The following is a 16,246-nucleotide window of genomic DNA, read 5'->3' on the forward strand; positions in this document are numbered from 1 at the left end:
AGAACTTCACAGAAGACAATACTACTTTTGGAAAGATTTTTCTATCCTCTTTCAAATTGAAATATTCATAGGTGACTGTGTCATTGCCTTTAGATTAAGGACACACCGAACAATCTCTAGAAATCAGTTTGATTTTAGTTTTGTGGATTGAGAAGAATAGTGCAAATACCAGACTTTCATCTTTATACAGTGTGATGAACTTTTATGTTGAAAGTAGTTCAATAGCAAAGCTAGTTTTGTGTTGTTTTTGGCTAGTTCGTTTTTATGTGAAGAATTCCTTTAATCTAGCAATTTCATGTTTTGTATTCATGTAGCTAGTTTAAGGGTCTCTGAAATGTTCTCCATACATATGAATTTATTATCACCAGGGCACAAAAGTCATCTTTATTTTATATTGTATTTCAGAATCGATGGCATATTATTACATGTCTGTTTGTATGTCTTTAACATTTAGGGTGGGGTTGAGAGGAAATAAAAAAGGGTAGATCTAAAGTTTCATTAAAATTACTTATGCCCTATCCCAGGCATTTTAAGTGGGCCATCTGTCTAAACATCTCACCCCCCCAAAACCCCTGATCATTTCCTCGACTTATTCATGAACCATGGGAGGGCTGCTTTGTAGTCATGGTGTAGCTTGGTTCAGTCTACCCCCACTGAATACATCTATGCGCTTGCATAACATATATTTCACAGCTCCAGAAATTCTCTGAACTTAGTTCAGATGAATGGCCCACATACTCAAGGTTCCCCCTCTTTTTATCCCTCTGTCTTTATTCCAACAGGGATTTCTATGTGAAACTGACCTTACTTGCCACAGAACTCGGCACATTATTCTTGATCATTTTACATGCCACCTGCTGCTAGTGCTGTGATGATGAATTTCTTAATGACTGGTTCACTCTTTCCTATTGTTTTAAGGCAATAGTTTGCTTTTATTCCAGCATTCCTAATTGCACCACTTTTATAGACTTCATAATTTGTCTTTGTGTTATGATAATACATATGTAAATAAATTCCACAAAACTAATTCAGAAATTGTGTGGAATGAAAACACGACAGTCATTTTCACCCTATGAGGTTTACATTTTTGAGCACTGTATTACTGTTATGGACTATTAAATCTGTTTTATTTGTATTCTCTATTTGAACCTTGGACTTAAAAATATTCTTCTCTTTGTCATATAGCGATACTGCTAATAAAATGCAACTGCATATACATTTTTGCCAAATTAAAGCGAAATGAGACTTCATTATATTTATTTATTTATATGTACAGTGGGGCAAAAAAGTATTTAGTCAGTCAGCAATAGTGCAAGTTCCACCACTTAAAAAGATGAGAGGCGTCTGTAATTTACATCATAGGTAGACCTCAACTATGGGAGACAAACTGAGAAAAAAAAATCCAGAAAATCACATTGTCTGTTTTTTTATCATTTTATTTGCATATTATGGTGGAAAATAAGTATTTGGTCAGAAACAAAATTTCATCTCAATACTTTGTAATATATCCTTTGTTGGCAATGACAGAGGTCAAACATTTTCTGTACGTTTTCACAAGGTTGCCACACACTGTTGTTGGTATGTTGGCCCATTCCTCCATGCAGATCTCCTCTAGAGCAGTGATGTTTTTGGCTTTTCGCTTGGTAACACGGACTTTCAACTCCCTCCAAAGGTTTTCTATAGGGTTGAGATCTGGAGACTGGCTAGGCCACTCCAGGACCTTGAAATGCTTCTTACGAAGCCACTCCTTCGTTGCCCTGGCGGTGTGCTTTGGATCATTGTCATGTTGAAAGACCAAGCCACGTTTCATCTTCAATGCCCTTGCTGATGGAAGGAGGTTTGCACTCAAAATCTCACGATACATGGCCCCATTCATTCTTTCATGTACCCGGATCAGTCGTCCTGGCCCCTTTGCAGAGAAACAGCCCCAAAGCATGATGTTTCCACCACCATGCTTTACAGTAGGTATGGTGTTTGATGGATGCAACTCAGTATTCTTTTTCCTCCAAACACGACAAGTTGTGTTTCTACCAAACAGTTCCAGTTTGGTTTCATCAGACCATAGGACATTCTCCCAAAACTCCTCTGGATCATCCAAATGCTCTCTAGCAAACTTCAGACGGGCCCGGACATGTACTGGCTTAAGCAGTGGGACACGTCTGGCACTGCAAGATCTGAGTCCATGGTGGCGTAGTGTGTTACTTATGGTAGGCCTTGTTACATTGGTCCCAGCTCTCTGCAGTTCATTCACTAGGTCCCCCCGCGTGGTTCTGGGATTTTTGCTCACCGTTCTTGTGATCATTCTGACCCCACGGGGTGGGATTTTGTGTGGAGCCCCAGATCGAGGGAGATTATCAGTGGTCTTGAATGTCTTCCATTTTCTAATTATTGCTCCCACTGTTGATTTCTTCACTCCAAGCTGGTTGGCTATTGCAGATTCAGTCTTCCCAGCCTGGTGCAGGGCTACAATTTTGTTTCTGGTGTCCTTTGACAGCTCTTTGGTCTTCACCATAGTGGAGTTTGGAGTCAGACTGTTTGAGGGTGTGCACAGGTGTCTTTTTATACTGATAACAAGTTTAAACAGGTGCCATTACTACAGGTAATGAGTGGAGGAAAGAGGAGACTCTTAAAGAAGAAGTTACAGGTCTCTGAGAGCCAGAAATCTTGATTTTTTGTTTCTGACCAAATACTTATTTTCCACCAGAATATGCAAATAAAATGATAAAAAAAACAGACAATGTGATTTTCTGGATTTTTTTTTTCTCAGTTTGTTTCCCATAGTTGAGGTCTACCTATGATGTAAATTACAGACGCCTCTCATCTTTTTAAGTGGTGGAACTTGCACTATTGCTGACTGACTAAATACTTTTTTGCCCCACTGTATCTATATTGAGTTGCTGGACGTAATATGGGATATGATAAAGATCCACTCATAATATCATCACGGTTTATTTGATAGTGAAGATGAATTCAGACCAAAACCAAACAAGCATTTGAGGATTTTGCAACAAATTAATAACACCAGTATTGGGGGACATGACTATGAAAGAGATGTGAGCAGATATGTCCACAGAAGCTGCTGCTAAAATCCTTCATCTGTCATGATGTCATCATTTAATAACTGGCCATATCCGTCTGAAAACACCTCTTTAAGTTATCTCTGTCGACCTTGGTGACCAGAAGGAGGTTGTGGGAATGGAAACCTGTACAATGACTCTGCAGGGAAACAGAGCGGGTTGTGAAGTTGGACTATCTAACATAGTGGCACCTCTGGAATCATCAGATAAAGACAGCATTGGACGTTGCTGTTCGACTGGAACACTTTGCCTGTGTGTGCCTCTCCAGGGACCTGAGATGGTACTCCTTTCAATTCCAGCAATACCCATCCTGCTCTGTTCCAGTAATGCCCATCCTTCCTTCCTGTAAATCTGCCTGACGACAGTCACAGTGGACTGGTAGATTTTGAATTGAGAAATGGAGATGGTGACTCTCTGTAAGAAGTCCCAACTATATGTGATGTACTTGCAAAAGTTTCACTCTAATAATACCCTAGCTTCCTTAAGTATACATGGGAGGACTTAGAGGATATGTCTCTGATGAGACAAGATCTACAATGGGTGAATGAGAGGATGAAAGAAGCTGAAGGTAGAGTGATTACAATAGAAGCTCAACTTGCTATCATCCAAAAGAATGCATAGAATATAGGCATGCTCTTGAATAAAACAGATGATCTGGAAAATAAACTCAGAAGGAAAATAAGCTCAGAAGAAACAACATATGACTTGTTGGGATTTAAGAAAAGCTGGACAACTGGGACTCTATAACCTTTTTTGAAACCTGACTTTTAAAGAGTTTTGCAAGGGATATTTGCCATTGAGAGAGTGTATAGGGTTCTAATGCACCCATTATCTCTGGGGCGAATCCTCGATCTGTGTTAATTCAACTAAGGAACTGACATCATTTTTGCAAAAAGCGAGAGATCGCTCTTATAATTGAGGAAAGGAAAATATCTCAATGTCCAGAGTTTATTACAGAAGTCCAGAAAAAAGAGAGCCCATTTCATGTATATTAAAAAAATGTCTAAAAGCTTTGATGGTTTCCTATAGCATGTTATATCCTGCACTTATCAGAGTTAAAGCTATTGGAAAAATGAACTTACCATATATACTCTTGTATAAGTCGACCCGAGTATAAGTCACTGCACCTAATTTTGCCATGAAAAACTGGGAAAACTTACTGACTCGAGTAAAAGCCGGGTATGCATACCTCCCCATCCCTTTCCTTGTATGCAGGTCTCCCCATCCCTGTCCTTGTATGCATGGCTCCCCGTCTCTGTATGCATGACTCTTTATCCCCTATCCATGTATGCATGGCTCCCCATCCCTGTCCTTGAATACATGGTTCCTATTAAAAAGAAAAAAAACATCCTACTTACATTCCCTGCGTGCCCTCGCTGCATCTCATTCCAGTGCCAGCAGCTCTTCCGGCCGATCGATCATGTGACCCCGCTCATTAAGGTAATGAATATTCACTCCACGTCTATGGGAGTTGAGAGAGGTGAATATTCATTACCTTAATGAGTGGACATCCGTGATAGCCCGGCCGCTGCTGGAAGCTGGTGGCTGCAGCTGTATCTGTGCGAGCTATAAGAGAAATGAATATTCACTGCCAGTGCAGTGAATATCCATTTCTCTTTAGCAGCGAGCACAGGCTTTAGCCGCAGCCGTCGGCTCTTGCGTCTGTGACCCGCTGCTCCGCCGCTCCCCCTCCCCTGCTGTCTGAGACAATGACTCGTGTATAAGCCGAGGGGGCTTTTTCAGCACAAAAAATGTGCTGAAAAACTTGGCTTATAAACGAGTATATACGGTATTTGAATACCAGCACTATTGGTTTGTTGGGTTGATATTGGTCCAAGGCGTAATAATCTAACATGACCTTGGTGACAATGTCCATCAACTTTATTTATTCTCTATATTAGACACCTCTCAAGTTTGTGAGCCAAGGTAATAGATGCATGGGTCAAGTTTGTCGTCAGTATTTTATACATTATTGTATTGTTGCTGAAAATTACTGATATTTCAGGTTTTATGATAATTTTAGATCCAAATAATATGAAAACAAATGTTCAACATTAGCAAGAATAAAACTTCCAAGGTTTTGTTAAGAACACCGTTTGAGATCCAGAAAAGGTTCTCCGTTGACATGTTTTAGTCTTAAACCTGTCCGTAGTGAATCATTTTAAAGGCAGCATGTATCAGACACTGGCAGTATGAGTTTAGCCAGGTATATTTAAAGGGTACCACCTAAAGATGAGTACGAGGTACTCATAGACCACCTATCCTTCCCAAATACCCCCATCTAATTACAATCCGGCACTCACTTCCGGCACATGTCAGGGGACAAAGGCCTCTTTAACTTCCGGTATGCGTCACATGACGTCAGGGAGGTATTTCCTCCCCTGACGTGTGCCGGAATCAGTGCATTTGTGAGTATGGGGGGCGTTTTCGCATGCGCGATGTTTCACTGGCTGGATTGTAATTAGATTGGGGTATTTAGGAAGGATAGGTGGGAGCAAGAGACACACTCCCCTTGAGAAAGCACGTGGGCGAAACGCGCGTCGGGGCGTTTTGTGCGGTGGTGTTTGTGACTAAGGAAGTAATTCCGAAATGCGCGTCAGGAAGTGCGCTGTGCCGGGACTGTGACGTGACTTCAAGGTATATACCACAGATATTGATCCCATCGGAACGCTATGGATTTTCTACTTGCTCTATAGCTTCTTTGCATTGCACTTGATTAATTTTTTTGCTCTCACATTGAGTGACTTCCTATTACACCTCACAGCTTAAGCATTTATCCCAATTTACACATTGGTTTTTATGTGTTATAGTTATTCGTATATTTTTATTTTTTTAGATTACATTTTGTAGAATAATTCTCTTGGGATCGTGTGTCTAAACTATCTAGTATTCATTCAACATCTTGTACCTTTTGGTCCGTCATAAGTACACATTGTTATAGTATTATTAACCCTTTTATCTGATTTTTACCTGTGCACAGGCACTTTCTTTTACATTTGTATTAATACTATCTTCGCCATATATATAAATAAAAGTATTTTTTATCTAAATTTCTTGTGGTCTGGTATGTACATTTTAGTCCTTGAGTTTGGGATAGTTCCTCTTTTGATATATAAAAATGCGTTTGTGTGTGTACTGTATGTATGTATCGGCAACCAATCACTAAGCGTGTGTGTATCAGCCATGCCCAATCCACGTAGCAACCAATCACTAAGCATCTTTCATTTCACCAGAGCTGTTTATAAGAAGCTGTGCTGTGATTGGTTGTTTTCCTTGTAGACAGTTGTGGTAACTGAGGCCTATCTACTATATAATTGTCTAAGGGTCACTTCGGTCTGTCTCTCTGTCACGGATATTCATTGGTCGCGGCCTCTGTCTGTCATGGAATCCAAGTCGCTGATTGGTCTCGCCAGCTGCCTGTCATGGCTGCCGCAACCAATCAGCGATGGCCACAGTCCCTCCCTACTCCCCGGCAGTCAGTGCCCGTCGCCCGCTCCATACTCGCCTCCAGTAACCGCTCACACAGGGTTAATGCCAGCGGTAACGGACCGCGTTATGCCGCGGGTAACTCACTCCGTTACCGCCGCTATTAACCCTGTGTGACCAAGTTTTTACTATTCATGCTGCCTATGCAGCATCAATAGTAAAAAGATCTAATGTTAAAAATAATAAAAAAATAAAAAATCATTATATACTCACTTTCCGCCGCCTTTCCCGCTCCTCGCCACGCTCCGGTGACCGCTCCATGCAAGCGGCAGGTTCCGGTGCCAAGGATGGTATGCGAGAAGGACCTTCCATGACGTCACGATCATGTGACCTCGACGTGATCACAGGCCCTGCGAGAAGGACCTTCCATGACGTCACGGTCATGTGACCGCAACGTCATCACAGGTCCTGCGCTCATACCAACCCTGGGACCGGAAGCTGATGCGTGCACCGCACACAGGGCCAGGACTTCAACAGGCCTTCGGAGGGTGTGTATATGTTTATTTTTTATTTTAAGTCTGTATACTACGTGGCTCTGTGCTGTATACTCCGTCGCTGTGCAATATACTATGTGGCTGGGCAATATACTACGTACGTGGCTGGGCAATATACTACGTGGCTGGGCAATATACTACATCGCTGGCCAATATACTACGTGACTGGGCAATATACTATGTCGCTGGGCAATATACTACGTCGCTGGCCAATATACTACGTCGCTGGCCAATATACTACGTGACTGGGCAATATACTATGTGGCTGGGCAATATACTACGTGGCTGGGCAATATACTGCACGGACATGCATATTCTGGAATACCCGATGCGTTAGAATTGGGCCACCATCTAGTTATTCTTATAATTTCTAAGGTGTTATCGTCCTTATGTAAAGCTGGAAATAACATAATTTATTACTATGCCTACCCAGACCACCCTCTGACACAGACTACAGGGGGAGCCCAGTATCACACAAGATAGGATTGGATACATGGCTCAGCACACAGTATCACACAGGATAGGATTAGATACACAGCTCATCAGACAGTATCACACAGGATAGGATTAGAGACACGGCTCAGCAGACTGTATCACACAGGATAGGATTAGATACACGGCTCAGCAGTCAGTATCACACAGGATAGGATTAGGTACACAGCTCAGCAGACAGTAACACACAGGATAGGATATGGAACCCAGCTCAGCAGACAGTATCACACAGGACAGAATTATATACACAGCTCAGCAGACGGTATCACACAGGATAGGATTAGATACACAGCTCAGCAACAGGATGTGCCAAAGGAAAGAGGCCCTTTTCATTCCAAGAATTCCTCTCATTTCATCTGATTTGCCTTTTGATTTTAAACACCTCCAGTTTACACTTCAACTGGCATTTGCAATGTCCATTAACAAGGCTCAGGGACAGTCCTTGAAAGTAGTAGGGATCGATTTTCAATCTCCATGCTTTTCTCATGGTCAACTCTACGTGGCCTGTTCAAGAGTTGGAACTGCCAAAAAATCTGTTCATCTTTGCATCGGAAGGAAAAAACAAAAATGTTGTTTATCCAAAAGGCTATTGAATGAGTAGAAAATAAAATACTATCAATAATAGGTAATCGTTTAGTTAATTGGTGTTGCAAATCTGTAGTTTTGAGTATATGATATGAAATGTTTTTATGTGCAAAATAATCATTGTAATTTGTTATAACTAACCACCACAGTTAGTTACTATGCCCGGGCAACACCGGGCTCTTCAGCTAGTGTATAAATAGAAATGTTACAGCCAGCAGTATACCATGCAAAGTGTTTAATGGAACCCAACTGCAAAAATTATTTTAGACCAATTAAGTGAAAAAAAACTATTGTTCTCAACTTTGTACAACCTCCTGTTATAAAGCACTGAAGTTTGAATCCAAACAAATGGACAGATGCTTCTCTTCCAATAGCCTGGATGGATATTATTCCACCAGAACTAGACAGTGCACTATACCTGTGTATGTTAGCTGGCTGATCACCAGGAAGAGCAACTGGAAGCCGGCACCAACGAGATGCTGTGAAATGCTCAAAGTGATATGCTGCATTTTACAAAAACCAAGGTATTGATTTCTGAAATTTCATACTTTGCTGGTACTGTAAACACAGCTGAAAATTTGCATTAAAAAGATGCAATGTGTGAACATAGCCTAGGGATAGTAAATGTTGGTACATGGCTGTGGTATGCCATCACATTATGACTGGCGCTGCTTCTCCGGCATGATTATGCTCCAGGTAGTCATTTATGTAGGGAACTGGTCGCTGTATATTCAGAGACTGACACTGGCGAAAAGAAAAATCATCCCCCACCAGTCGTAGCGTGATAACCTGTTGTAGAGGTATTCGTCACATTACAGGATGGGAATCCTCCTGGGAATGGACCAATTTGCAGCAACTGTTCCAGCGATGACTGGTCCAATAGCTGAACTTATTATTTGAGAAGTGGATGGTTCTAGTTCACAGTGTTCCTCCTCCTTTTATCGAGGTGGTTAGATGAAGAAATGGATGCTTCATTCTGTAACTACAGATTAATTAAAATTGTTATTCAGTAGAGGAGATGGAAGAGTAGACGTAGAGTTTAAGATTCATTTACTCTTGTCGGGGTTGTATGCTCTTCAGCACAGCAAATACTGTAATCATTTTCACCCGGAAGCCAATCTCAGCCTTTCTAATCCAAAAGAGATGCTAAGAGGTGTCACTGAATAGTCATGTCTGCACATTAGAGGAGACTGACCACAGATGACGGACTTCATCCAATCCCAGTGCTTCCCAGACACCTTTACGCAAGGCTCAGCAGGTGCCCAACGCACAACCGTGACTTCAAGGGTTGTCAAGGATACTATGCACTTTGCTCCAGTCTCGCCTGTCAAAAGTGACTAAAACTGTTCTTTGCCATTTACCTGCAGCACAATTGATATTTCAGTGTTCATTTATATTTAAATACGTACTTTACACATTCGTTCCTTGATGGTCTCGCATACAACTGGCCAGAATAATGATTCTTCTAATCTGCCTGTAGTCTGATTTACAGGTATTATTATTATTATTTATTTATATAGCACCATTAATTCCATGGTGCTGTACATGAGAAAGGGGGTTACATACAGGGTTATAGATATAATTTACAGTAAACAGGTTTACAGTGACAGACTGGTACAGAGGGGAGAGGACCCTGTCCTTGCGGACTTACATTCTATGGAACAGGTAATACGGTGGCAGCTATACAATGCCTGGAATTTCAATAATAACTGCTGTATTTATGCAGAAATATTTCATACCATATGTATTACCAGTGATGACGCTCTTGCGTAGTGGTTGTTATGGATTAATTAGGATGTTTCTTTCATAATCTTTTTAAGACCCCAAATTAATAATGTTTAATGGAACCACACTGTCTCTTTATTTCTAGAGTTCCAGTAGCTAAGAATGATGTGACAAGCTGGGACCTGTCTGTATTCCTAGATGGTACTGCTCACTCCGTCGTGGTTAAAACGTTAAAGGATCATTTCTCTGTAAGTATTTTAGAACCGATCAGTTATTGGTAACATTGCAGAGAAAATGTTTTAAAAAAAATAATAATTATTTACTGTTAAGAGAACCTTTAGGGAAATGATTTGTGCAGTATGTTATCTATTATGTTAAATGGCTAGCTGAAGAGACAGGTTTCAATTATATCATTCTTACATCTAAACTGACTCTACTTCCCCTGCAGTAAACCAGCAAATAGCGTTCTGCGTCCCGTAGTGTGTAATAACAGTGTGGTAAGCGGGTAGTTACTGCGCCATGCTGTCCTTTTATAGGTCATCAATATCTGACCGTGGGGGCGTGATACCCAGCAACCCCACCGATCAGCCGTTACTGGCATTGGCTGGAAGTTCTCTGATGTGTCGGGACTCAGCAGCAGTGTCCGGTCATGGCTACTATAGAAATGACGGAGCTGCTGTGTTCCAGCAGCATCCGAGAAAATCACGTCCAGGGCTGATAACAGCTGATCGGCAAGGGTGTTGGGTAGTGCACCCCCAATAGACAGATACTGATGGCCTATCATATTAAGCGGTCATCATTGAAAAGGAAGTAGTCAACCACTTTAAGGCTTTGGGTATGCTTGAGCCATCCATGGCAGGTGCTAGATGTAACAGCTACCAGCCAGAATAAGATCTAGCTGTTTGTTCTTTAGATATTTATTGATCACAAAAATTGGTCATTCCTAAAAATGTTTGCAATATAGTTGTAATATGTAATCAGTTGTTTTACAACTTGTTTGCACTGTGTTTCGCCTTATGATGAAATGGTTTAGTAACCGTCTCGTGACCATTATAAAGATAGATGCATATATTTCACAGCCATAAATATAAAGAGGATCTCCGTTATAAATTAAACTGTTGATGATGCTTTTGTTAAAACTTATGTGTCCCATATTGATGGCAAAATCAGTAGTTACATTGGTGTCTGAAGGTTTTCTTTCCCTTTTTTTACTTCTACAGTATGAACGTGCATCATGTGTGACCAAATATTTTGTTACAGCCAACTCAGAAGCCTAACTAGTAGCTTCTCCTTTAATGTGTGAAGGTGTTTCAGGCACAGATCTTCACATGGATTTAATTAGTCTTTCACAGGGATTGGAGGTCCAATTCTCAATGCTGAATTCTCATTTCACCCGCCAATAACGAAAAATACTTCTCTTCAAACGGGTACCTTCAAAGAAAAAGGGTGTTTATGTTTGCTTGTCTCGCAGCTTTTTGATGTTGGTTTCTTTGTTTGTACAACTGTTATGATGGAGAAAATGTAGCTTTGTTCTATAAGGGATCATTTAGTATCCAAATCCACTGATGACTAGTTGGAGCATAGTGTGGCCTTTTGATTGTTTAAGATGTTTTGTTATACCATTAATATGGAAGTCATATGCATAATACACTATTATTATGCCAGGTTTAATATATTGCATTAATCCAGATTTTACTTGGATTAGTATTGCCTAAATGTAGTTAACCTTTGAGCATTTCAGCAGTCAGCCTTGATTTTGGTGTGTAAGGTAGCCTTTAATGACTTTTCTGGACAAATGTTGCTGTTGACTGGCTTAGAGCAGGTCCATGAGACTGGTGAACGTTAAGACTGTTACCTGCTTAGCTAAGTTGGCAACCATTATGACAAGGGCACCTAATTATAGGGCAAAGTATCATTTGACATCTTTTTTTAATAATTGTATTTTTTATTGAAGGACTTTCATATTCAACAAGAAGCAGACTTGGGGGGGGGGGGGGAAGGAATAAAGATTAAGGTTACGTTTCCATGATCAGGAAGTAGCAGCTCTTTGGAAGCAGAGTATTTTCGCTCGGTCCAAAGTGCTGCTTTCTAATCACACATGTAAATTCGTAAATCTGATTCTTCTCAACAGAAATTGACATGCTGTGGCTCGTAAACCCGCACCGCGGGTGAGTTTACTCAGCCTCAAATAGAAGCGCAATGGGTATGGGCATTCTATAAATCTCATCCACTGTGCTTGTATCGTAGAACGTAGTGGTTTGGATAAGTGCGCTGCTTCCAAAACGCTGCTGTCCCTGATCTTGGCCACGTACCCTGACAAATTACAATGAAAATAGAGTGAATCAGTTTTGGGGTATACATGTATCATATTATGGCGACATTCAAATTTCTTATATATATATATATATATATATATATATATATATATATATATATATATATATATATATATGTATATATATATATATATAATATATAATATATATATATCTCAAACTAAAAAAAGGGATACACATGAGACATACAAATGGCTATTAGGAGAGGAGTAAAGGTGTTAAGGGGTGAGGGGAGATATGTGACCTAATGAATAAGCTTCCTAAATACTCAGAAGTACCTGAAAGGTATCACAGAGGAATCCAATGAGGTTGAATTTCTTTACTGTTTCATCATTCAGGGAGTGCGATATTCAACATTTCTGATCTCTTTAAGGCTAGGTTCACATTGCGTTAGTGGGTGATCGCTAACGGACAGCGTTGCACGGCGAAAATGTCGCAATTAACGCCATGCAACGGGTCCGTTAGCGCACCCATTGACAGCAATGTAAATTTTGCCTGTAGCGCATCACTAGCGCGTGCCTTTTTCGGCTCGCGCTAGCGATGTGCCGTTCTTTTGTAGCGCGCCTCGGACGCTGCTTGCAGCGTCCGCAGCGCGCCCGAGGTCCGTTCCCCGCTCTCGCAGATCGGGGATCTGCGAGAGCGGGGACGTTAGCGCGACCCCTAAACGTGGCCCCTACAAAAACATTGCGTTAGCGCAATCCGCAAGCGCTAGCGCTAAACGGATTGCCCTAACGCAATGTGAACCTAGCCTAATCCTAGTGTAGAAGTCATAGATAGACCGATGGAGGTTTGTTTCCAATAAGAAGCTATCAAACCTCTTGCAGCCATCAATATGTGTAGGATAAGTCTAAGGATTATTTTACATATATTCTGCTGGAAAATATTGGGTAAAAAGTGTTGAGGATCTAATGATAGGTCTAAATCAAAGACCTGTGTAATCAGTTTATACATTTGTCCAGAATGGTCTTATCAGGCAGCAATCCCAGAATAGGGATAGATCCTGTCAACAAGGCACATCTCCAACATAAGGGGGACATAGATGGATCTAATTTTTGTAGGAGCTCAGGAGTGTGGTACCAGAAGAGAAGGATCTTGTATTGGTTCTCATTTGACATTTTTATGATCTTTAGTTTTAATTTTTCTCAGAGATTTTAAGCCTGCAATTCTTTTGCTCAGTAGTTTGTTATTGTTATGATGATGATAATTAATGATTATTATTAACAGTTTTATGTCTCTCTTGTCTCATCCTGATGACATTTTCTAAAAAATAATTGATAATCTGCAATATTGTTGCGTATTTGAGCGATATATGCCATTATGCATTGTCTGCAAATTGTTTGATTGCAGAGAAATGATGGCAGCATATTAACATATTATGTTACATTTAAAAAGTCACTAAAGAATGAACTTAGGCAGTCTCAAGCTTAGCAGATTCTGCAAGATATAATATTACATGCATAAATAAGCACTGATTGTTTTTTTTTTTTAAACCCTAAACCTTGTGGTCTTGAAGTGCACAGTGAGCAAAACCCATTATTTGACTCTATAATTATATAAAGGGGCACTCTATCAACTTTGAGGACACCAGCGAGATCGGAGCTAGGCAAATTTTAGTAAGGCAGACCGACACCCTTCTCTGTAAAAACAGATTAAATACAACTTTGCCACATTTGCGATCTTTAAAACAGGATCCAAATATTTCAGAATCCAGAATCCTCCCTCTGTCACACTTCGTGTCTGTGTATTTCATTCAGTGATGATATCAGTCATGCTGAGACCAGTAGTTTCACGAGCGATCAAAACCAACAGTACTGTCTTGCATTTCAATTAAACAACAACTGGACATAGAGCAGCACAGCCAGACAATTTTCTTCCATTTGTGGATCTAAATTGTACTCACAAAAATGAATTTGTTAAAAATACAAAAAAAATAACACATATTCGGCACACCAACCTCTACTTGATCCTGGGTTTCGCCTTTCTGCTTCCTCTTAGGGCAAGTTAGCCCCAATAAGAAGCAAACAGTTGAACACCAGGATTGGGTTCAAGCTGGCATGTCACGTTGTTCTTTAAGAGAAAGTCATGACAGTATTGCTTGTGGAACTACTGGTCTCAGTAGGACTAATAGCAGCATTATTGGATTAATACAGGAAGTCTGATGTAGAAGGAGGATTGGGAAGGTGTAGATTCTGCTCTGAAGATCATAGAAGCAGTAAAGTTTATATTTGGAAGGGTTTTGGGTCTCCTTATTTAGCTTTGCCTTGCTCCGATCTCACTGGTGTCCTTGTGGTAGATGCAGTATAGTTATATTTTATCCATTATTCTATGAAGGCCGAGTTGTTGATATAATGCAAAAGAAAAAATGCTTCAGGCTTCTGCACCTTTTATTTAATAAAATTATTAGGTGTAGATAAAATATTCTAGTGGGATGTACTATGACCTTTATTGCTAACCTAATGTTTTATATTACATGGCATTGTCTTAGATATATCAGAGTTGGGTGTCCAGTAGTGTTATGTCTAGTATCATAGGCCAAAGTCCAAACCAAAGCAATCAAGCAGGGAAGCATTTTTTTTCCAATCACATATTGTAACTTAGATCATGTACAAGAATATTGGAAAAAAACATGGTAAAAAAAGTTTTTGAGCATGAAAATGTGTGTTGGCTAGATTGGCTATGTGTGAATGTGTGTTGTAGTTTTATGATGAATTTTTCTCTGTGCATTTTGCAAACTAGGGGAACTTGGCTCCTTGAGGATTTCTTTGTGTCTGCTCTTGTTCTTCAGCTTGTGATATTTCCGGATTTGAAGCTTTCCAAAGCATTTGCTCATCAGTGAACTTTTCAACAAAAACTGTGTAATTATCTGCATCAGTCCAGTCCTCAACATCCTAATCGATGAGCCTGCTGTTGGAATTATTTCTGGAACATCAGAAAGAATTGTGACATTGTTGCCTGAGGAGCTTCTTATGTCAAGTTCTTTGTGTAAAAAAAAAAAAAAAAATAATAATGAAAAACTCAAAGACAGAATGCATCTCTCTTCATATTGACCTTTAACATCTTTAGATGTTTCAAGCTTATAAGAAACCTAAAAAATGTGCACACAATGTCGTCTTAAAAATAAAAAAAACACAAACTCCATCCCAAATAATGCCCTTTCCACCAGTGTACTGGAGAATCGCTCGCTCCTAACATATAAACAAATGTCTGTCTGTAGCTGTAGTTTCCAAGGATGTATTTACAAAACCAGCCATTCCATAAGTTCTTCAGGGTTACTGCTAGTGTAATATATTAGCAACATAGGTCCTAGTGCATTTTGTAACTATTAGATTTGAAGCTTTTGAGTTAAAAGACAACATTGTATGGACAAACAATCTGGAATGTTTAATTTTTACATGCCTAAGCCTTCTGTCCCAGCATCTTCTGTTGAGGAAAGGTCTGCAGACACTTTAGAGTCGCTGACTAACAATCTATGTTTTACAAATGTAATACTCCACACATTGAACAAGATGTAGACGCATCATCCTATTGGATTGAATTCAGTAAAAAAAAAAAAAAATGTATAGCAAACACCTACAAAAAAATGTCATTTTCAGCTTAGTTTTCTTTTTTAATGGATCATATTTCATTAATCACAAGTGTGTCATTCTTCTTGATCATTAAAAAAAACTTATGAAATCTAAAACAGTAATGGCATGTTGCACAGATGGTTTCATTTTTGCCACTATTCTTTAATGAAGACAACATCAAGACTGGTGTCATCTGTTTGTACTATTTACCAGTTTTTGTTCTATTTTTAACTAGTACTTGTGTTTTTCCTTGAGGAAATCCAATTTCAAAGAGCTTTATCTAGTCCCCCTTACAATCAAAAGAATGCGTAAAGCCTTTCCATGTCTGAAGGGAGTAGGAGAGTTAGCCATCGGAATAAAGAAGAAAAGACTTGTCAAAAAGTAATGGCTGTGGAATAGTTAGAAAGGGATGATGCCTTTATTTTCTTACTGATGTGTACAAATGAGTACTTGAGAGACCTTTTTTTTTTCATGATTAATATCCG

At 39.8% G+C, this 16,246-nt stretch overlaps 1 protein-coding gene across 1 annotated transcript in view; it reads left to right on the forward strand.

Annotated features, from left to right (window-relative positions):
- The window catches only part of PCCA (propionyl-CoA carboxylase subunit alpha), a 658,713-nt gene that overhangs the window by 434,754 nt on the left and 207,713 nt on the right, over positions 1-16,246 (forward strand). Inside the window, exon 19 of the mRNA XM_077297080.1 lies at positions 10,005-10,107. Coding sequence (XP_077153195.1) covers positions 10,005-10,107 — 103 coding nt within the window. The remainder of the gene's footprint in view (positions 1-10,004; positions 10,108-16,246) is intronic.

This window comes from Ranitomeya variabilis, chromosome 3 (assembly GCF_051348905.1).
Source record: "Ranitomeya variabilis isolate aRanVar5 chromosome 3, aRanVar5.hap1, whole genome shotgun sequence".
Taxonomy (NCBI): domain Eukaryota; kingdom Metazoa; phylum Chordata; class Amphibia; order Anura; family Dendrobatidae; genus Ranitomeya; species Ranitomeya variabilis.